Source organism: Vicugna pacos, chromosome 4 (assembly GCF_048564905.1).
Source record: "Vicugna pacos chromosome 4, VicPac4, whole genome shotgun sequence".
NCBI classification, from domain to species: domain Eukaryota; kingdom Metazoa; phylum Chordata; class Mammalia; order Artiodactyla; family Camelidae; genus Vicugna; species Vicugna pacos.
Genome location: NC_132990.1, coordinates 58,902,957 through 58,926,516, shown reverse-complemented (window position 1 = coordinate 58,926,516; position 23,560 = coordinate 58,902,957). Strand labels below are relative to the sequence as shown.

The 23,560-nt window shown below is 45.0% G+C and overlaps 1 protein-coding gene across 5 annotated transcripts in view; it reads right to left on the bottom strand.

Annotated features, from left to right (window-relative positions):
* PALM2AKAP2 (PALM2 and AKAP2 fusion) overlaps positions 1 to 23,560 on the bottom strand; it is a 418,898-nt gene that overhangs the window by 290,125 nt on the left and 105,213 nt on the right. For all 5 annotated transcript variants that reach the window (XM_072959888.1, XM_072959891.1, XM_031677399.2 and 2 more), the window contains one exon: positions 18,815 to 18,860. In XM_072959888.1, the coding sequence (XP_072815989.1) occupies positions 18,815 to 18,860 (46 nt within the window). Of the gene's footprint in view, positions 1 to 18,814; positions 18,861 to 23,560 lie in introns of those variants that run through there.

The window sequence follows — 23,560 nt, the reverse complement described above, 5'->3', positions numbered from 1 at the left end:
ACTGAGGGTCCTGGGTGCTAAAAAGAAGTCATGAGTGTGACAAGGGGTTTAAGGCATCCATGGCAAGTGGCGCCCACTACTTATGAGTCCCTGGGCTATTTCCCTTGGGACACAATATCTACTGCCATCGCCAGAGGCAAGGTAGGGTGCCAATGGCTGTCCTGCTATGGGTTGAACTGCATCCCTCCATAGAGGGTATACCGAAGTCCTAACCCCTAGTACCTCAGAATGTGACCTTATTTGGAAATAGGGTATTTTTTTGGGGGGGGTATTTTTTTAATTGAAGTACAGTCAGTTTATAATGTGTCAATTTCTGGTATACAGCATAATGTTTCAGTCATACATATACATATATTTGTTTTCATATTCTTTTTCATTATAGGTTACTACAAGATATTGAATATAGTTTCCTGTGCTATACAGTAGGACCTTGTTGTTTCTCTATTTTACATACAGTAGTTAGTATCTGCAAATCTCCAACTCCTAATTTATCCCTTCCCATCCCCTTTACCCTTGGTAATCATGTTTATTTGCTATGTCTGTGAGTTTCTTTCTGTTTTGTAAGTAAGTTCACTTGTGCCTTTTTTTTTTAGATTCCACATATGAGTGATATCTTATGGTATTTGTCTTTCTCTTTCTAGCTTACTTCACTTTGAATGACAATCTCTAGTTCCACCTATGTTGCTGCAAATGGCAGTATTCAATTCTTTTTTATGGCTGAATAGTATTCCATTATATAAATACACCACAACTTCTTTATCCAGACATCCATCAATGAACTTTTAGGTCATTTCCATGTCTTAACTATTGCAAATAGTGCTGCTTTGAACATTGGAGTGCATGTGTCTTTTCAAAGATATATGCCCAGGCATCGGATTGCTGGATCATATGGTAAGTCTATTTTCAGTTTTTTAGGGAATCTCCATACTGTTCTCCATAATGGCTGCACCAAACTGCATTCCCACCAACAGTGTAGGAGGGTTCCCTTTTCTCCACAGCTTCTCCAGCATGGAAATAGGGTCTTTACAGAGGCAATCAAATTAAAATTATGTCATCAGGGTGGGGCCTAATCTAGTAAGACGGGTATCCTTATGAAAAGGGGAAATTTGGACACAGACGGACACACACAGGAGACCAGATGAAGAGCCACAGGGAGAAGCCATCCAGCTACCATTCAAGGAGAGAGGTCTGGGCCAGATCCTTCGCTCCCAGCCCTCAGACGAAACCATCCCACTGATACCCTGACCTGGGACTTCCAGCCTCCAGACCTGTGAGACATATATTTACAGTGTGTATGTGGTCCTTTGTTATGACAGCCCTAAGAAACAAGTACAGAATCTTTATAACAACAAGGGGGAAAACAGCTTCGGAAGCCGCCAACAGTCCAAACTGGGGAGAACACTGATGTGGGCATCTGGTGAAAAACACACATGCTAAGTCCACCCGGGGCATTGTGGAACCTGTTGACCTAACATCAGAGGAAATTAATTAAAGATGGCCTGTTTTTATTTACTTATTTGGAAATTTCATCATAGCCATAATTACTCCCCAGGCTCTTGGTTCGCCTGCCCATCCCTGCCCAGGCGGTCCACTGCCAGGTGGGCAGGGAGGATGGGGACGGCTTCTGCCCAGATGCTCATGGCAGATGCATGCACTGGGTCACTGTCAGTCAAAGGTCCTACGGTTCACACTACTCACTGCTGCTTCTGAGGTCACAACGGGTGTCCAGCCCTCTCTCCTCCCGAGGGAGAAGATCTCAAAATCTCCCTTGGTCAACCTCCAGGATTGGGGCGAATCAGACTGAAACTGCTCTCCACTCAGAAGGGAGGCATCAAGAGTGGACTGAGCTCAAGCACAGTTGTGGACAGAAAAAAAAAAGTCACCTGCCGTTTCAGTCAACAAAGAATGTTCCCTGCCATTCCAGTAAGCAACAATGTTCCCTGCCACCAAGCCATCAGCCACAGCAGCAGCCCCAACGCTGTGCCCGGAGGGGAGTCCAGGATGGAGAAAAACAGGATAATGACCCTCAGCAGTTAAGATGCACATCAAAAGAATAATTTCAATGAGCCCAGACGCTTCCATCTTCCCATACATAGAACACACTAAAATCATTAACTTGAGATGTCTGTTTTTTGTGATTAGCAGTCATCTTTTTATGTTGGACTACTTTTTTTTTTTTCAGCAAAAACTCCTTTATATCCTGGGTCCTCCCTTACCTCTTTGGAACAGTCCCTCAGAATGATCTCAGAGGCTGCCATCCTGGGCTGTAGTCCTCAGTCAGGCTGCTGAATAAAACGTAATCCTCAAATTTTAGGTTGTGTAATTGTTTTTTTTTTAGTGGACCAGTCCAAGCATCCAATAGCAGCCCCAGATAAAAAGGATAAAGTGGGCAGAGCGACAAGCATTCACCTGGCATCCAGGATGCACCCACTTCTCTCTCTCCTCTTAAGCTCGGGAACCCCGAGCTGGGGCTGGATACTTCCCTTCCCTTGCTAAGCTGAGTGCAAACTTCGATAGAAGACAAAGGACACCACCCAGCTGGGAGAATTTAGACGGAAAGGAGTGTGGAAAAAGGAACCTGGAGAAATTTGCTAGGGCAGAGCCTCAAGAAGGAGGCTGGGGTAGCAACAGGGGAAGGGATGGAGGGAGTTTTTAAGTAGAAGCCTAGTTCAGGAAGAACCCAGTAAGTCCAGGGATGAGTCAGAACTCAGGGCAGCCAGTTAAAGGCTATTTGCACTAACCTCTAGCTGAAAGTTAGCATCACCTTCAGTTACAAACATAAACACAAGCTCAGAAATATCCTTAGCACCTGTGGCTTGTCATGAGTAGAAATCACAGGTGTTTTCATATCACGTTAGAGTTGTTGGAGATAATGTGACGCATCACTTATGTTCATCAGTAATTGGAAATGGGAGTACGTACTGGAACCGCCACTAGAGTCTATTTCATAGAGGAGCATAGGGGTTATTTATCGCAATTTTCTAATATTGTGCCGCCTGTATTTCAACATAATCCGTCATCTTTTTAATCCTATGTACTTTATTTTGTGCACTGAAGCATTAGTCTGAGTCCACAAGACTGTGCAGGAGTCCAAGACACAGAACAGGCTAAGAACCCTGCTTAAAGTTACTGAACAGGCTTTGGCACTACACAAAATGTACCGTGGAAGGTAGCAAAGGGGCAATGATGAAAATGACACTGTCTCTGTCCTCTTGGAGCTTATAATCAAGAGGGAGGCAGACAGGAATTCCCTCTTTCCCTCCCTTTCTTGTGTTACTTCCTGCTGCTTATTCCCATCAAAGCCAACGACAGCACCTCCACCAGCCCACAGGGCAGCTCTGCGGGATCTAGAAAAGACACCTCTTCCTCAAGACACCTTTCTGGCACCTGCTGGAAAATTGCCCTAACGAATTCATGAGGCCATAGTGACCACCTGTGAATGGTGCCCCCAGGAGCAGTTATGACCCTAGACAAAGGCCTCACTGATGAATCTCTGTGGATAGTAGGTAATAAGAAGGCTCCGTACACACAAAAGGCAGCTCCCTTACCTTCTGCATATAAAAAACAATTCTGATCTATTACACCGTTCTTTCCCCCAAACCCAAATGCAGCCTCAGACATCTTCCCAGTCAGTTGACACAAGAGGTGAAAACTATTTGTCCTCCCAGGCTTTGGGTTTTACCCTATGTGAGAAACTTATATTTTCATGGGAGATTCTGGAAAATTTAAAAAAAGCCTTTAAGGCTTAAAGGAATGAATCCCTAAGGGTATAAGTAACAGCTCAAAGCAATGAATCTCTAACACTGAAAGTATGGGAAATACATTTGGTCCCATAACCCTTACAGTATACTACATCAGTGGTTCTCAAAGGGTTTATTTTGTCCCCCAGTGAACATCTGGCGATGTCTGGAGACACTTTTGATTGTCATGACGGAGCACAGGCAATGCTACCAGCATCTACTATATAGAGACCAGGGATACTGCTAAACATTACACATTGCACAGGACAGCTCCCCATGGCAAAGAATTATCTGCTCCAACTTGTCAAGTATTCTCCCAGCAGCTGCTCAGAAGTAGCCTGGGTAGAGAATTTCAGGGTCTGGCCAAAGCCATCGACTGGCAGAGTGAGGAACCACGGTGTGTCCACAGCACTGTCTTCTCCAGCACATTCATATGGCTGCCCCAGAACTGCAGCCATTGCTTTCCAAACCTGATTGCACAATGACGGCCCTGCTATCTTCCCGAACCTTGGGCAATTTGAAAATATTTACTAAGGCACCAAAGTCCCTTTGGAAATTTCCAGGCCGACAAGACTCAAAAATTGCAGCTGGCCCTTTTGGACAATAGAGAGAAGAGGGCAGAAAGGAAACACTTGATGATTCAGGGAGGTCAGAGTGGACTCTGCTACCCCAGGACCATCAGAGCTTTCACCCAACAATCACTTCATTTGTAAATGAAGCCACGGCCCCATGGCTTCCAGGAGGTAACTGACCGAGGAGGCTAACGAGTGACAGGGCAGCAGGTCAGAAGCCACTTCCCCCTGGCTTTCTGTTGGGACTCAGAGAACGTGCTGGGTGTGTTCTCTGACTCCCATTCTGACATTTCACCCTTAAAATCCTCAAGGAGCACAGAAGGCAGCTTCTGGCAATTTCTGGGGAGAAAGACAAATGATCTGGAGAATCACCAGTGTTTTTCCTCTACCCTCTCAGCCCCTGTCAATGGACAAAAATGGTTTTAAGTGTCATCACTTATTTTCAGATGGGCCAAACTGTTTACCTTGAAGAGACCAGATTTCCTAGTTTTCAAAAGAAAACATGTAGTTGGTTTGGAGAGCAAGGATGTCACAAGAAAATTCTAGACTAGTAAAACTCATCAGGTGAACACTTCAGTAAATCTAAGCGTCTCAGCAGAGGAGCCCAAAAAAAGAATGAAAAGGGTGTCTGAGGTGCTTTATGGTTCTGAACTGCCAGCAAACAGACAACAGTCACTTCTTTTAGCTAGAAGATTCCCAGAGCCTTCATGGCAAATACAACTACAGAAAACACGTAGTCTAGAGCAGGAGTCAGTTAAATTTTTTCTATAAAGGGTCAGGGAGTCAACATTTTAGGCTTTGCAGGGTCACATGGTCTCTGTTAGAACTTCTCAATTCTATTGTAGCATGAAGTTAGACCATGCCTAAATAAATGGGGATGGCTGTGTTCTGATAAAACTTTGTGTGGACACTGAAATCTGAAGTTCACATAATTTTCACATCATGAAATATATTTTTTTTTAAATTTCCAACCATTTACAAATATCATAACCACGTGTTGCTCACAGGCCTATGAAAAGAGGCTGTAGGCCAGATCTGGCCCATGACCATTGTGTGCTGATCTTTGGTCTACATAGAAAATTGGGATTTCCATTGATTCTTCATTCTGAAGGTACTAGGTAAAACTGATGTTCCTTCTTGTCTCATTGTGACTCTGAAATCACACTCGTAAAACTGATCAATGAAAAAACAAGCAAATGAGAGAAATAAATCAACCAACACAGCATTCTTAACCAAAATATCCGGGCTGGGAATGACCACCACATGACTCATGGACAACACACCACAAGGCCCCATCTTGCTCAATGCCATATAAGATATATGTCTTGCTGAAGGCTAGCATTCCAGTGATATTTTCAAAATCATCCAGTGTGAACAATCTCTTTGTTTAGTCTTTGGAGTTTTGTATTATCCAAAGGTTGGGCCAAGGGAGTGGGGTGGAGGGGGACTGGGAAATGTACCAATTTCTGAAATTCAGTTGTCTTCCTGTCTCCAACACACATTAGCCCATCTCTTATTCTCCAAAAAGGATATGTCTAGTGGGCTTCTTGAAAACACATTAATGTATTGTTGAGGCACTCTTGGATTTCCAATACATGCCCAGCTCCTCACAAACATATTACTGTTTTAAAACCAAATGAGTATTTTCACACTCATGATGAAAGAGTGAAACACAGACCTAGAGAAAGTGGCTTCTGGACTCAGTTGTGAATGCAGCATGTACATGAAGGGGATGAGATCACCAGATAAAATATTGGACACCCAGTCAAATCTGAATTTCAGATAAACAACAAATAATTTTTTACTATAAAAGTGTGTCCCATGCATAAGTGAAATAAGATAGAAAGAGAGAGAAAAATACCATATGATATCGTTCACATGTGGGATCTTAAAAAACGGACATATATGAATTTATTTACAAAATAGAGACAAACTCATAGCAGAGAAAACAAACTTATGGTTACCAGGGAAGAAACAGGGTGGGAAGGGATAAATTGGGAGTTCGGGATTTGCACATACTAACTACTATCAATAAAATAGATAAACAACAAGTTTCTTCTGTATAGCACAGGGAACTATATTCAATACCTTGCAATAGCCTATAATGAAAAAGAATATGAAAAGGAATATATATGTATAACTGAATCACTATGCTGTACACCAGAAATTAACACAACATTGTAAATCAACTCTACTTCAATTTAAAAAACCCAAAAGAATAATAATGCTGTTGGAAGTGTGTCTCATTGCAATGACTGGGCATCCTATACTTTTAGTTTCTAAATGTGATAACTCTAGTAGAGGAGAGTGAACAAAGGAGGCGAGCTGGAGCGGAAGGTATTATTGGGGAAAAGCAAGAATTTGTTATAGGTAGAGGAAGGGCATTCCTTATGAAAGAGTTACCCACCAAAGACTGGGAGCCCCCGTTTCCTGTTCTGGTTAACCCTCTCACCCCTAAGTGGTTTCAGAATCCTTAAAGTCAGGGTGCAAGGTGGGGCCAAGGAGAACCACTTACATTCCAGTGCACAAACAGTGTAAAAAACAGTGTATACCAGAAACCAACACAACATTGTAAGTCAACAATACTTCAAAAAAAAAAAACAACACAAAACAAAACAAAACAAAAAACCCCCAGCTTCCTGGGGGAGTTCTGGATGCTGATGGATTGTTCTGTATCTTCAGGGTACTGGTGGTTACACCAATCTACACATTATAGGAGGGAGGGTATAGCTCAGCTCAGCAGTAGAGGATATGCTTAGCATGCATGAGGTCCTGGATTCAATCCCCAGTACCTCCACTAACAAAAAAAATTAAATAAGTAAATGAACCTAATTACTGCCCCTCTATCCAAAAAAGCTAAAAAGACCTGAATCTATATGTTACAAAACTCAGAGAAGTGTACATTGAAAAGATTACTTTTGCTCTATGTTAATTTTTTTTTTTTAAAGAGTGATTTCAGTTGTTACTTCGCACAGAGAATTCATGAGTTCCTCCAGCCTACTGGATAGGGAATTGACTTAAGAAGGAGTCCTTCTTAAGGTTTTGGTTTTCCTATAAGGATCCCCCCAATCCAGAGGACCCTCGATGGGCTTCCGGCAGGCCCGCCCACCAGTTTGCCCCACATGCCTGAACAAATCTACATCCGACTTAGCTTCATGCTGTAACACTATCACCCTACCACCTCTGCATACTACTGGCTTTACAATTAAATATGCTGTGAAAGGCAGAAGTGGGAAACTGAGGGCCCAGGCTGGGGGTGGGAGGGCGTGGGGGTGAGGAATGAATCCAGCCCACACTGGGTTAAAATCTCACTGGGTTTGGCTTGGCCCACACAGTGTTTCAAGGGTTGTGAACATTTATATCAACAGGCTTTCTTCAAAAGCTGGATTTCCAAGTGCTCTTGAAAAAGGAGATTCCAGACTTGCAGTCCCACGAAGCACCAATTAGCTGGACCCGAGGGCTGTCTGCCCCCCCAGCGGAGACCCCTCCTGGTCACCACAGCTCCACCAGCTCAGCCACCATGTCGACCTGGCACCTGTGCATACCTGGGTTTCGAACACCTAATATAAGGCACTCAGCAGGGTCTCTGGCACGTGGGAAGCTCTCAGGAACAGGGAGACCCTCCCTTTTTCTCCCTAAAAGAAAGCGACAGGATGAAGTTGCCATCTTTGACTTGCTTTCTGAGTCCTGGGGTGTCCTGTCTCCCTAGAGGGGAGACGTGCCCCTCCTGTTCCCTCCACTGTTCAGCCCTTCTGCTTCTAGCTTTTCTGGGTGGACCCAGGGCAGATGGAGAGCTGGAATCCTCTGAAGGCAGCAGCAGTGACACACCAAGACAGAGCAAGGATGGTGGAGGACGGGGAGAGAGGGGGTCACTGAGCCACTGAAATTACTTTCACCTTTGCCTCCGCCTCTCTGTGTTGTCAGGGCTGGTGCGCTCTCTTCATCGTCGCCTTCAGATCCAGTGCTGATGGGACATCTATCATCTCACCCTGATGTGAGTGAGGATGCGGGGTGATCAGGCTCCTAGAGTCTTATTTCTAGGAGTTGGCAGAATCAGAGAGTATATTCTGCAGCCAGCCTCCAGGGCCCACCCTGCCATCTGATCTATCCCTGCTAGACTACTGTTAGACATCCTTTGGCTTTGGTGGCGAGTTTCACTGGATGAATGGCACTAAATTCTGAACACAAATACTCAGACTTCACTGCTGATAAACAAGGCTGCCTACAAACGACCTGGAAAAGAACAACAGGCACTCCAATGATGGACTCATCACTACCTTTAGCTTTCTGCTTGCCCAAATAAGCAGGATTTCCTTTCCAGGCCGCTCATGTTAGCTTCAAACTTTTTCAGGTCTTTTTTTTTTTTATTGACCAATTTTTTCCCCAGCTTTAAGGCATAACTAACAAACCAAAATTGCAAATATTTATGGTGTACAACATGATGTTTTGATATACATAGATATTGTGAGATCATTATCACAATCAAGCTCATTCACAAATCCACCACTTCACAGAGTTTCCATTTGTGTGTAGGGGATGGGATAACACACGAGATCTACTCTCTTAGCAGATTTCAAGTCCATAATGTAGTATTATTAACTCTAGTCACCAGGCTGTACCTTAGGTCCAGAACTTACTCAACTTATAACTGAAAGTTGTGCCCTTTGGGCAACATCTCTCCTTTTCCCCCTCCTCCCAGCCTCTGGTAACCATCATTTTCCTCTGTTACTATAAGCTCAATGTTTTTGTTTTTCAGATTCCACATATAAGTGAGATTATAGGTAATAATCCTTCTGTGTCTTGGCTTTTTTCACTTAGCAGAATGCCTTCAAGGTTCCATCCACGTCGTCATAAACAGCCTTCTTTATAAAGGCTGAGTAATATTCCACTCTATATGTACCATATTTTCTTTATCCATTCATCTGTCAAGGGACACTTAGGTTGTTTTCTCATCTTAGCTACTGTGAATAATGCTGCAGTGAACACAGGAGTGCAGGCATTTCTCCATGATAGTGATTTTATTTCCTTTAGATACGTACACAGAAGTGGGATTGCTGGATCACATGGTAGTTCTACTTTTAATTTCTTGAGGAACCCCTACACTCTTTTCCACTTTTCAGATCTTAAGATCTTACATGTCTCACAGTGTCACTGGGGTGAGGACATTTTTGAACCACTTCCCATCCCATTAGAGGTGGCAAGTATTATCAACCCAAGGTGACAAGTCAGGCCATAGAAACTCAGTATCTAAGATGAACCAGGAGCCGGGGGAGTTACTGGACTGACTCCATGCCTCTTGGACAAGAGGCACCTCTCTCAGACTCCGGCTTCTCCATCACATGTGGGACATGCATGTATCACAGTTGCCCCAATCCTAAAGCCCTATGTGGTATTTACTGGCCTCAAAATTGTTGATATTATTCCTCAAACTCAGAGAAAGAGGATCCGCTGGCTACCACCAAAGGGGTTAAGTTTTCAAGCATATGTTTTTCTCTTAAGAATAACATTTTTTTATAACCCTCAAAGTTTTAAGTTTCAACCCTGAATTTAAAAATAAAGTGAATCCTCAGATGACTGGTTATAATTTAGAAGAGGCGGGTGGAGTGGTGGGGGGGAATCCCACCCACCCAGAATAGTAAGTAAATCAGTGTAATTCAGCAAAAGAGTAAGGGCAGGTTTTACAAATGCCTTGAAGACATTTTGGTGGCGCACAGGCCTTCAAGAGCCTGGAAGCCTGCAGGATAATGAAACAGGCTGCCAGAGGGGAAATGATGAGGGGGAAGATGTGTTCTGAGATCTGGTTCACAGCCTTTGCAGCAACAGCGAGGGCTTTTATCTTGGGGGCGCGTATGGCTTTTCTTCCCCCTTCAACATTTTTATGCAAAGGAAAGGTTCCAGGTCCCCTATTCCTTTCTCCTAGCTAAACTCAAAGGATGCCATGGGAGCATCAATATTAGAGGTACAGGCTAACTCCATATTTTTAATATATGTTCAATCATTATGTAAATGGACTATAGGCTTGTCTCTCTCTCTGTGTATTTAATAATCTCCTTTCGAGGATTTTAATTCAACTCGAGACTAATGGAAAAGTCTGACACACCAATTAACCAAGGGCTTATGTAGCTCCAACATGCACTCCCCACACAAACCTCTGTTTCAGCCGGCATTTCCTGCCAGAAATAGGTCTCAGCTGTGCGGTATTCGTCCCAACCCACAGCGCTCATGTACAAACTTTCCTCTAGGAAGCAAAGTGTCCATGCTGGGCGGCCATCACCCAACCATCCGTCCGTGTTCTCCTGGATCCCATCCTGCGTAGCGTGGCCTCTGTGCTTTGTGTTTTAAGACAGATAAGAGTCTGGGGGAGGCTGAATCCATCTGAATATGAAGGGTTGGCTCAAACAATGGATGCTACAAAGTAGGATGAAGGAAGCAGGTACTACATAAACTCCTCTTTGAGAAGCTGAGGACAGGACAGGCTTGTGCCCACACAGAGTGGCTCAGGAGAGTCACTACCCATAGTTAAGCAAATGAACCTCAGTTGCTGCTCATCCTGGCATCTGACTAGAGTTACCCACGTGAGAAGCAGCTGCACTGAGAATCAGGCCTGAGGGCTGGAACTCGGTTACAAGACTTGACCGGCTGCTCTGCTATGGGACTTCTCCATCTCTAACATCATCATATGTATCATGTATCGTTCCCAAAGGGGCTCCCACTGTTCTGTACAGGTGTCTTCAAGTGACCAATTGGGACAGAAATGTCACTTTATTTAAATAGACCCAAACAAGTACCCAAGACAGACAAAGACCTTCTCTTGATGTAAGAGGAACACAGGGACATCACTTTCCAGCAGAGCGAGGTTTAGGTGCTCACTAATGAAGACTGAATTCGGTATGTTATTCCATTTCACTTCTTTAAAATATACACACTTCACAAACTCCTGGGCGTGTCACAGTGGACATGTGACACTTATCAAGACCCAGGCCATCATCGCCCTTTACTCCCGGTCTTCTATCTCTTCACCAGGGGTCCTCAGGGTGTGCTCCCCAGAACAGCAGCTGCAGCTGAGAACAGCAAACCCTGGGGACTTGTTAGAAATACACATTCTCAGGCCCCACTCCAGATCTACTGAATCAAACACTCTGGGAGTGGGACCCAGCAATGTGCATTTCAAGGAGTCCTGCAGGTGATCCTAACACACTGACATTTGAGAATCACAGTGCTACACCTTTTGGGCCAAAAGTCTGTGCCCGGTGGCAGTTGCTGCTATTATGAGAAGCCCTGAGCCCAGCGGGGCCTCCCTCCATTGTCTGTTTCTTGAGGCTGATAATAAATCAAAATCATCTCAAACAACTTGTTGACATGTGCTGGTTCAGTTTGCATACTTGTTCCTAAAGATTCTTCTATGATAACAGGAATTTCTCACATCCAAAGTGCTGTCTTTTAAATTCTTCTGTTAATTTTGAGAGAGCAATCACCTACCTAGATGGGAATATTGAGTTACAATAATGCCACTGATTGCAAAGAGCTCATTTAGTATCAAAAGATACAGCAAATATGCACTATTTTTCCAATCATCCAAACATGTGGACACCAAACTCACCCAGCGCTGGTGAAAGTGCACCCTGATTTTGTAACATTACGAAAGATCCGGTGTGTGTGACGGGTAGGGGCACTAGTGCTACTTCACAGGATCCTTATGAAATCCAGGGAAGTCCACGCATAAGGAAAGCACATTGTAAAGTTCAAAGCTCTACCTACATCTGGAGGTCACGAAAGGTTGACCTGTTGACCAAAAGGAATTTTGTTGTGTCCATAAATTTTTCAAAAGCTTTTAAACTCATTATACCACTCTTTTTTAAATGCGAGAGCTCACATTTAAAAAAAAAAAAAAGGAGACTTCTGGCTTCTCTTGAAAGTCAGTTGATGTGACAACAGATGACCCATGCTTTCACCTGGTATAAATTAACTGTCTCATCTGAGAAGTAGTGTCTGCTCGCCGGGTTCTCACAATTTACCATTCAATCTGTGTCACTCATTTATGTTACATGCTGGCTCCTGGGTCCTTTTGAGTTCGCAACTCTTGTCCACTATAAACAATCCTTTTCGTTGTTATTATTAGCATTGCACTGCAAAGTCTCAGGTGTACTATATTCACCTAAAATTTCTTCAGTTAAAAAAATAGAAAAAATTAAATAAAATTTCTCAGTTTGTCCATTCACCAGTTGAGTGAAAAGAATTCATCTTTCACCCTTTGTGTCCATTTTGTTTAAAGATGCATGAGTTATGATTTGGTGCTTCACTTGTTATAAACAGAAAAGTTCTGTTGAGTGTTTTCTGTACCCTTGCTCTGCTTCCCATGAAATCTCTCAAATAACCTTCACAACAGTGCCATGATGTCATCATTACCCCCATCTTCTGGATGAGGGAACTAGGGACACCAAGATCATACAGATACTAAAAGAAAAGCCGGGAAGAGAGTCAAGGCTTTTGGACACCAGAATCCAGACTCCCAGACTACAAGGCACTAACAGCACTGGGGACCACCGTATCCATGCATAAGTGCATTTCCTGTCTCAGTCAATGTCACACCCCATGATGACCAACTCTTGCTGCCACGAAAGCTGATCAACATCCCCAAGAGGAATCAGTGATGAAATGTGGGTAGTTCAAAATACCAGCAGCAGTGGTCCCCAAAGCACTGGGTAACCCCAAAGAAAGGTAGAGGGGCCTCCACTGAGCCCTGGTTTTCTTCTAAATGTTGACAAATCATAACCCACCAGCCCCCCTGCTTGACTGCTTTATTTCACAGGGTACTAGCCAGAGCAGCTGCTCTTTGTCCCTGAAATATTCTGAGGTACAAATAAATGGTCAGACAGGTGTATGACCCTCGGGCATGTTTGCGTAAAGCCTGTCTTGGCTCTCCCAGACCTGGCAGTGACCCTGAATGGGCTCACCGTGGCACCTATTTGCAGGGCGGCCCTGCCAGAGTCAGCTGGGGCAAATCTTCCCACCACACCAATGTCCTGAGCATTTGTGAGACCTTGACTTGGAATTTTAGAAGCAGGGTATCATTTATGTCGAAGAAGACAACAAATGAATGGCCAAGACCTTCAGTTCTCCAGGACTCTACCAGCTGCCTGACAATGACAGAGGTTCACAGGGGGCATGCACAGGGATGGTCCCCCCCAAGAATCACAGTTTCTCTTCCTCTAGGGCTTGGGTGTGTGTCTCTAGAACCTCTGAGGGCTCACTGGCCTGGGAAGCTGGGCTGGGCTGGATCACACGCAAACAGCAGCCAGGACGCGCGCTCAGGCCACGCCGGCCGAACACAGTGGCCTGGATCAGAGCAGGATGCTGGCCTCCGCAGCGTTTGGTCTGCACTCCAGCTCTGGCAGTCAAGGCTTTATCACTCTGAGGCGGGAGAAGCACTGACAGAGGAAGCCAAGGAAACGCCAGAGCCAGCCTAAGCTACCCACCGACATCCAGGCCTTCTCAGGACAGAGAACAGGGTCAGGTGAGAGCCACAGGCCCGCTGATGGCACCCTCTGGGTGAGAGGTTTTTTTTGTTTTTGTTTTTATTTTTAATTGAAATATAGTCAGTTTACAATGCAGTGTTAATCTCTGGCATACAGAATAATGTTTCAGTCACACATATATGCAGTTTCATATTCTTTTTCATTGTGAGTTACTACAAGATATTGAATATAGTTCCCTGTGCTGTACAGTACAAACTCGTTGTTTATCTATTGTATATATAGTAGTTAGTGTTTGCAAATCTCAAACTTCCAGTTCATCTCTTCCCACCCTCTTCCCCCTCTGGTAACCGTAAGTGTGTTTTCTATGTCTGTGAGTCTTGTTTCTGTTTTATAAATAAGTTCATTTGTGTCTTCTTTTTTTTTCAAGATTCCACATATGAGTGATATCATATGGTGTTTTGCTTTCTCTTTCTGGCTTACTTCGCTTAGAATGACGAGCTCCAGGTCCATCCATGTTGCTACAAATGACATTATTTTATTCTTTTTTATGGCCGAGTAGTATTCCATTATATAAATAGACCACAACTTCTTTATCTAGTCATTTTAAGAGGGCAAAGGGCTCAAAGTGAAATCCACAAAAAGGCAGATTCCACAGAGGCATATCCAGGCCCACATACTGACAGGCTCACCCCTCTCCTCCCCACTCAGCTCAGAAGGGTCCAAGGGGCAGCTCCAGCCCATTTCAGAGTCTTCTCCAAGGCTAGACATGTCACCAACATGAAGAATCAGGAGTTAGGAGAGACCAGACTCAATACAGCCCTTCCACATCTCACTGTGTGAGCCTGGATACCTCTGTATACTCAACCGTAGAGTGGAGATCATTAGATCTGCCCAGCACAGCTCAGAATTAAGATAGTGGGTTTTTGTAAATTGATAAGTGCTGTACAAATGCCAAAGATAGTTTTACCATTCCACAGAGATTGTGTTCTTAGTGAGAACACTCCCTAAAGAGCCAGCATAAGTTCGACTGGCATCTCAGCACGTATGAACACACTCATGTTGGGCCCTGGCACTGGCCTGAGGCTTTGTCTCTATGGCTCCCTTGGGCTTTTGCCCAAGACCATCTCTGTCACATTCAGTTATCTTCACACATGCCCAAGGAAAACTCTCGTCCTCTCGGATGTGCAGACATAACATCCTCCCCCAAAGCTGGTTTCCTTTGAGACACAGTGGCTTCTTCCCTAAGGCAATTTTACTCATTCGGGTAAACATCCATCGGGTATTTCCATGCACTGAAACCCAGCTTGGAAGACTCCCAAAAGGATGTGGCCTCCTGGTTTGTCTCAGCCTTTCCCAGTGCCACCAAATCAGTCTGCTTCTCCCACATCCCCTCACACTGAGGCTGCTGGGACCACCTGTACCATATGCTCATGGGACGAGCAAGAGATGCAGCCATCTCGGGGGGAGCAATTCCGGGCAGCAGTCAAAAAAAGGGCTCCAGTGCTCTGCAGTGGGGGCTCAAACCCTGGCTTTGACACTCTCTGTTCATGTTGGGCTCTTTATCTATAAAATATGGCTAACAGAGACGTTTCTACCTCATCAGCTTATTAGGATTAAATGACATCATCTGTGTTAAAATGCACGTGTCTTACGACTGAGTTTGTACATTTAATTACTGATTTTTCTTCCTGCTTTTTGATTTTCCCTTTCTTACACTAACTAATCCAAATAAATAATAAACAGACTAACAACAAACAAATAAATAAACACCTTCTGCTAATTGGGAAGTTATTGTGTTATTTTACATTTTATTTTACCCAGTCTTCAAGACTTGCTCAAACATCTCCTCTCTGGGGAAGTGGCCCACAAATCCTCGTTTGGTTTATCTGCTCCAGGTGTGTGTCATTTGCAAAACTATTCCTCTATCACACAGTCATTGTTTATGTTAGACTATTAACAATTTGGTTTTTTTAAAAGCATGTCACATGGGCCTTGCTGAATAGAAAATGATCAACCGATGGCAACTGCGTTATTCCCTGGAATTACGACTCACATTCATTCTGCTCCAGAGGCATTTTGCTGTCTTCTAAAATGACAGCTTTAGGAGGCTCCCTACAGACGAAAGGAGGACCTGGGAGGAGAGACCCTTGTCAAGGGTGGATTTGCTCTTCTTTGGCCAGGAAATAGGCTAAGATGCATCTTTTTTCATTGATTAGTCTCTGGACTCAACTAGAAGATTCAGCTAAAGCACTGGAGTTTCTAAGTACTTCACTCCCTTGGGGGAAAAGTCCCACAGATGATCATGTGACAAGTAGAACTCAGGACATCTGTCCCTTTCAGAACGTAAGTGTGCAAAGAGTAAGATGTTCCTTCTGATGGCTGAAACCTGGGGACTTTTTGGTGTTGCCCATACCTGCCCAGTGGTGACACTTTGTAAATATCTGCTGGATGAATGGAAGGATGAATCCTTCAGTCATATCCCTGCACCCAGATCTAAGCGGCTGGCAGAAGTGATGCTGAGCAGAGCCCTGGCCTTCCATCAGAGTTAAAGGAAAGGATAAAGAAGGCTGTTCAGACTCTTTCTGCTTCAGAGGTGTTGCCTCTTACCATCATGGGACTAGGCAGCCATGTAGACAGAAGTTCTGCCTCCACACCATCTACTGGCCACCTCGTGGCAGGTACATCACCAGCACTACAGCTAAACCTTACAACCAGCCATGAAGTAGGACTCATAAGCCCTTTTCACAGATGGAGGAACCAAGGTCCAGACTCCAGAGTTCTCAGCATCCTACAGACTAGAATCTCTATCAACCTGCTCTGCCTCTTGGAGAGAAGCCCAACTTGGTGAAGAGGTGAGGAACCACTCTCTTCCTCCTGAGCATCTCCAGAGAGTTTCAGGAAGGCTAGGCTCTGGGGGCAAGCTCGTGAGCTCCCGAGGGTCCCCTGAGAACCCTAGAAAGGAGGCAGAGAGAGGCAAGATTTGCCAAATTTGGGGAGTGTGCACTAGGCACCAAAGCATGGCAAAGACTGATGTAGTCTTTTTTACTGATGTGGTCACGAGTCTCCCCCACCCCATCTCTTAATCCACTCTCTTTCTTTGTCTCGCTCGCTCGCTCGCTCTCTCTCACAAACACACACAGAGTTATTCTGCTGTTAGAAAATTTGCACTAATAACAATTTTATATTCATCGGGGCTGATTCGTTCATGATCACCATCGACACACCTTCCCAGGTACAAGACAAACTCAATTCCACAACTGAATGGGCACGAGTATTTGTGTTTATTCTTCTTGTGCACTCAGGAGAACTCCAAAAGACTGGCAAGCTCTTTCCCAAAAGTCCACTTAACCCCTGCTGGGATTACCCAACCCCACTTGGAAAAGGATGGCCCCTGTGTTCAGAAAGCAAGTCCTTTCATGAGGCTCAGCTGTTCCTCAGGCATCCAGACAAGCTGGTCATGCAAAGGCAGAAAAATGTGACAACTGTTGGAAGCCTTCAGCAGCAGCCGATGGGAGCAACTGAAAGTTCTCTGGGGCAGCCACTTTATGGATGCTTAAAGCAGCCTATTATTCAGTTTATATAAAACACCCACCAGCTACATGGCACCAACAACTGAATATCTCCTTTCTTATCAAGTTCATGACATACTAGCCACCCTGCCTGGCAACTAACTCTAGAAACCATGAACAACTTCACTTACCAACAAAATACACATAAATAGAGCAAAAGGGAAAGAAAGGAAAAAAAAAAGGCCTTCCTGAGTTCTGAGGACCAAGTTCAAAGATTGCCCAATAGGCAAAAATGCCACAGCCTTCAACACTGCCAACAAACGTCTCTCTCGCTTCAGCTGTAAAGTCTCCAAGACGTTTCAGATTTGAAGACTTTGATAAAGAGGGTCTCAGAGCCACGGAGACCACATCCAATGCTTCTCTAAAAAAGAGGAGCCTGTGTGCATCTTCCCAATGAAGAATTCGTCCAAAGGATTTTGAAAACACTTTAATATACTTTGCTTCCAAAATATTACACCCTATTTCTCCAACAAAATTTATGTGTTTCAGGGAACTCCTGGACCTTCCCCCCTCAAAAAAAAGGTAGAAAACTGTCTAGAGATTCTTTTATGTCAATATGTTAACAGCCTTCTCTTTTAATTGCCATTATTTCATATAGCAGCAGTAATCATTCCCTCATCTGCAAAGGAAATATATAATCCAGCTGTGGTGGCTCCAGTAAAAATACCACATCTGTGGATCACTGGCAACACTGTGGCAGGATTGCTCAAATTTAGGCAAATTTAGAGTTCCCTTTATACCCAGGCTGCACATGGGCACACTTTTCTGAGAGTGCACATAAACTTTACCAAAACTGGTTACTCCTTCGTACGCTGAAAATAGGTTTTCAGATGATCCACACCCTTAGGAAGGAGGCTCTCTTGGAATATCATTCCCAGGACCCAGTTGTTCTAAGAAGCCCCCAGACCCCTCCAGGGTGGTGGCTTGTGCCGGTGCCCTTGTCAATATCAAACAAAACAGGGGAAATGAGCACTCCCGGGTTCAGGGAGGAGGTTCTACCGCGTGGCTGGCAGTGGAGGAGCTGACGGCTGGTTTTCCACTTAGGAGACCAACGGTTTCCACAGAGAGGATGGCAGCCACGGTTCTGGTCACCGTTCCTTCGGTTCTACCGTCTCTTAAGTCCCACTACCACTGAGCCCTGGGTGGTAATATTCCAGAGAGTCCCCCCTTCGCCCGCCCCTCCCGTGCTTCTGTTTAGTCTTTCCCAGAGCCCAGTAGCAAGCATCTTATTTCTAAGCCAATCTTCCACATTCAAATCCCCAGCCCAAAGCGCGCCCTGGGGGTTTCCATCTACAGACTATAAAAGAAAAAGCAGCGTAACTGAGCCTTGACAGACTTTTATCCCCAAAACACATGTCCTGCGGCTACTGTGCTGGAATGTCGACGGCCCTTAAGCACTCGGGATCCTCTTCCACCCCAGACAATAGAGCAAGAAAATAAAATGAAAGTGGACTTACTGCTATGGCTTGCAGCCTCTCCTTGTGCAATTCCGCCTCTGCCATCCTGGAGAAGGGCACCCAGGGAAGGAAAGAAAGAAAAACAAAACACACGCTGTAGTCACCCAGGGAAATTGATGGGCACCCCGGGGAGGGGGTGCTTTGCTAGAAGCCTGGTTTGTGGGGAACCGAGGGTCGGCCAGGGGTCCGCTCTGGGGTGGCGGGCAGAGCTGTGCGCGCGGCTGGCTTGCCCGGCTCAGCCTCTGGCTCCCGCCCGGCGGGCCGCCTGGCTGCGCCCCAGCGCCGCCGCTCTCTGCATCTCCCGGCCGCCGGCCGCGCCAGTCGGAGACGTGGGCCGCGGGCAGCCGCCGGGAGGGCGCGCTCGCCCCGCGCTCGTTCTCCGCCCTGACGTCTCGGCGCCTCGCTCCGCCCCTGGGGTGTGGGGGACCCGCGGCCGCGGCCTCGGGTGGCTTTAGGCGGGCAGCAGACGCCGGGGCTGTCTCTGCGCTGGGGAGGTGGGGGTTCCCAAGGCGCGGCCAGGCAGCGCGCGTGCGGGAGGGCACCTGGGCGCGGGCGCACGGGAGCCGCTAGGGCGCACGGTTGGTGTGCTCAGGTGGACGTGCTCACTGGGGATAGACAGACAGCAGCCCAGGGGCCTCTAGCAGAAAGCAAGGCCCCAGCACGTCCTGCCTTCTAGCTCATGCCAAATGCTTGGAGACATTTCCAATAGGGAAGGGCTGCCTGGCCCACATGCCTTAGATGGCAGGGTCCTCAGACGTCAAGTCGGCCAAGTCCAGGGTATCACTCAACACAGGTCACCCCTCTGTGAGGCCAAGTGTAGGTTAGAAAGAGAGCTGAGAGTTTGTAGACCTAGGCCAGGCCTGTCCACTTATTGGCTGTGAAACTTTGGGCAAGTTACTTAACCACTCTGAACCTCAGTTTCCTTATCTGAAAAATGGGGTGTCCTCAGTGACGAATGAGATAAAGCATACAAGGGTGCTTTGTAAAGGACAATCTGTTCTTAACATTATCCTTTGACATTCTGGGCTGAAACTCTGAGAATCTTTACTTCTATACTCAGTCTCTGAAAAGAAAAGTAGGATCACTACTAAAATACTTCACCTGTTCTTTACTAAAACAAGAGACAGTACTAAAATGCATCTTTGATGACAGGCCCTGGGCTAAATATGAGAGATGGATAAGATCTAGTCCTAAAGGAAATAAAAGCTAAAAACAAACAAAATACCTCAACATCCAGGAGGGATCTGCTAGAATTTCCAACATTCATAAGCAAACTTTCCTCCATAAAATGAAATAAACTTGGCGGGGAAAAAAATCAATGTGACCTCTTTGGATCCTTGATGATTCTGTAAATGCAAGGCTTACGAAGGAATTTTTTAAAGGTATGCACATCAAATGTGTCCAAATCATCTCTTTCCCGGGCAAATTCGATTCAATCACCTTCTCAACGCTCAGGGAGGTATCACCTGTCATTTGATGAGCAATTACTATTCTTCCTGAAGACTGAAGCAGTCACCAAAACAGTTTCACTGATTGATTGTTTTCCCTTTCTTTTCATAACGGGTGTAGGTGGAGCTGTTTGTGTCATAAATCCAAGCCAACAGCAGATTCGACATCCTATTCCAGTATATCCAGAACTTCTACTTTCTGGCTAAGACCCATCACTTTCTTCAAACGCTTCATTTTCTCTTCACTTCCAGCACCAGCTCCAACCGGACAAGTCTTTTGCGGGATGTTTGCTTACAAATAAACAAATCTGTGAGTACTCCAGCAGAGTCACTGTGTATCCAACAAGAGTAGAGAATTATAAGATGAGGAAAGTGAGGCCAGGGAGGTTGAAGGACTCAGCCAGAGTCACGGAGCTGGGGTTTCAACTCAGATCAGCCCTTCCAGAGGTCAAGTTCATAACCACTCAGCACCAGGCTGGGCCAGTCTGGGCCAAAAGTGGGGTGGGACCCAGGGATAAAAAAAATGGTCCTTCCCCCACTCAGCTATATAGATATGAAAAAGGAATTTGAAAAGCACAATGTGAATGGACTTAGAATAACTGAACTACACACTTAAAAGTGGTTAACATGGTAAATTTTATGTTACGTATATTTTACCATGATACATTTTTTAAAGGCATGATGGAAGGTGAGGTGGGGTGAGAGACAGGCTTGGCACCTTTTGGAAGTGACCAGTTGGAAAGCCATGAATCTCAAGATAGAAGAATCAGGATATGGGACACATATCTGGGTGTCATCTACTTTAGGGTTACAGCTAAAGAAATGAGAATAGTCGGGGTGAGAAAACAGAACAAGAAGAAGGGAAAGCCCAGCAAAGGAGGCTGAGGAGGTGTCATCTGGGGATTAGAAGGAAAAATCAAGAGGGATGTTTCAACAGAAAGCCACAACAGTAGGAAAGAAAAGGTTTTCCAGCAGGGTCAGATGGTTTGGGTAGGTCAAGAAGGACACAGCCTAAGAAGAGGCCATGGGCTTGGGCAGTCGGGAAGCCATGGGTGACACTGGGAGAGCTGTGTGTGTGTGGAGGGTGAGGCTGAAATTGACTCCAGAGAGTTGAGAATGAGTGAGAGGTGGGGGGAGGAGCACCCATGAGTACAGACTACTCCTTTCAGATTTTGGATGTGAAAGATGGAGGTGGTGGTGGAGGTAGGGGAACAGGACGGTGGTCAATTGGAAGCAGAGCCAAGTTGAAGGGTTTTTAGATCAGGTGAGACTTGAATGTTTCAGGGCCACTGGAAATTAGGTATCAGGGAAGTGAGACCAAAGACACAGTCAAAAGGGAAGATGAGTGTAGGTCTCAGATTAGACTCGAGGGTATCCAGATGAGCCCTGGTGGCCAGGATAGCCTTAGAGAGAAGGAGGAAATGAAAGAGGACAGAAGATGGAATGGGTAGAGATGAAGACATTGCAGTTGATGGAGAGAGAAGTTGAGTGAGCTTATATCTGACAGCCTAGTTTTCCCAGCTGATGGAAGGGTCATTGGTTGAGACTGATGGGGTGGGGGTTGGGAAACTTCAGAAAAATAGAAATGGTTTCTAAAGAAACTGTGTGAAATGGAGAAAATTAAGACATGGTTCCCAATCAGAAGTATGCATCAGAATCTCCTGGATCACATTTATCTAAATAAATGTACAGAATTAAATATCTATGGGGTGAGGTAGGGGTTAAGTGGGTTTGGAACCATTATACTAATAGAGTTTACTAGGAATAGACAAAAGACTTATGCCCAATTGTGTGTACTTCCTCGGTGGCTTTTAACTGCCTGAGACCCTGGTATGCCATGGCTGTTTACTCACTGTTGGGACCGGCAAAGCAGGTATGGCAAAAAGTCAAAGGAGAGGAGAATTCAGAATGCTGGACCCTGGGGATTTGGACCCTGAGGAGTGTAGCAGACTCTTCCACATTTTTTTTTTTTTGACTGCCTAATTTGGGCACCCTTTTCCATCTTTGGGGAATTCTCATATTATGAGCCATAGTGGGAGTGAGAACTGCTTCCCATCAGAGAAACTGGGAAACGCCAGACACTTGCTTCCCAGATCCCCGGAAGCTATTACATGGTGCGCAGCCTGAGTTCTGTTGGGCATGCACACTGGCCAAGGATCTAGAAGACTGAGCATTAGAGAACTCTTTCAGGCTGGTTGCTCATCTTTGGTCATGCTCATTGCTCAAGCCTCCTTCTCTAGCCTTCCCAGCTATTCTGTGAGCTACTTAATACACTTCCAACTCATGCCTCCTCTGCTCTTATCAACTAAAATCATTTTTTGTTGCTTGTGACTGAGACCCCTAAGTGAAACAGGAACGCCCGTAAAGAACAGAGGGAAAACCTTTTCTCCCCTTCCAACACCTCCCTCTTCATACCTAAAAATTTTAGCACTTTAAAATCATCGAACCCATTTCAAACACAGACTTTTATGGCTCAGATTATGCCATATCTTATATAGACTTTTATTGTGTAGCTATTCTATGCTAGACATCAGGCTATGGCTTGGTATTACAAAGAATTCATAGTCTAGTGCCAATTTGGGTGACTATTTGCCCTCCACACATTTAAAATCTGGAAAGATCTATTACAATGGTGCATAATGTGTGTAACAAATCACTAGATCTTGCTGGGACATTACACTGTGTTGCATAAGCACTACCCGTATTGTTTAGTGTTTTTTTTCTGATAGATGCTGTATTGCAAAGCATCTTATGGAGAGAATACAGAATGCTAGATTTGCAAAACAGACGTTTTGGTAATAAAAAATTTCAGAATCTACTTAGGGTTTGAGTCCTTTGGGAACCACACACGATCACAGCCTACTCCCCCGTGGGGAAAATGAGAGCTCTGTAAACTGAGAGGGAAATGACTTGCCAGGGCCCACTGAGTGAGTAAAAGTTCAAGTCTTGCCGAAGAGAAGCTAAGAGTGTGAAATTTCATAGTAACCTGAGGCTTTCCTTTGACCAAAGTAATTTTTAAAGGAATACCAGGGCCTCCAAAATGTTTGTATTTGTGTTAGTTCTTTTTGGCCTGGGATCTTCTAGCATACATGGTCATTCAAAACTTATGTGATGGCTGCCGGGAATCAGAAGGAGGGGGACGGTGCCTGGAGCCCTTTTGTCTCCTGTGGTTGTGAACATTTTGGGAAAGTTGATGGGATTTCAAGTATGTACTGTTTTCCTCTAAGGGATTCAAATGCTAGATTCAGATAGAGAGTCCCCATGGTGCAAAAAAGAAAAAGAAGTTAAAAAACAGGGC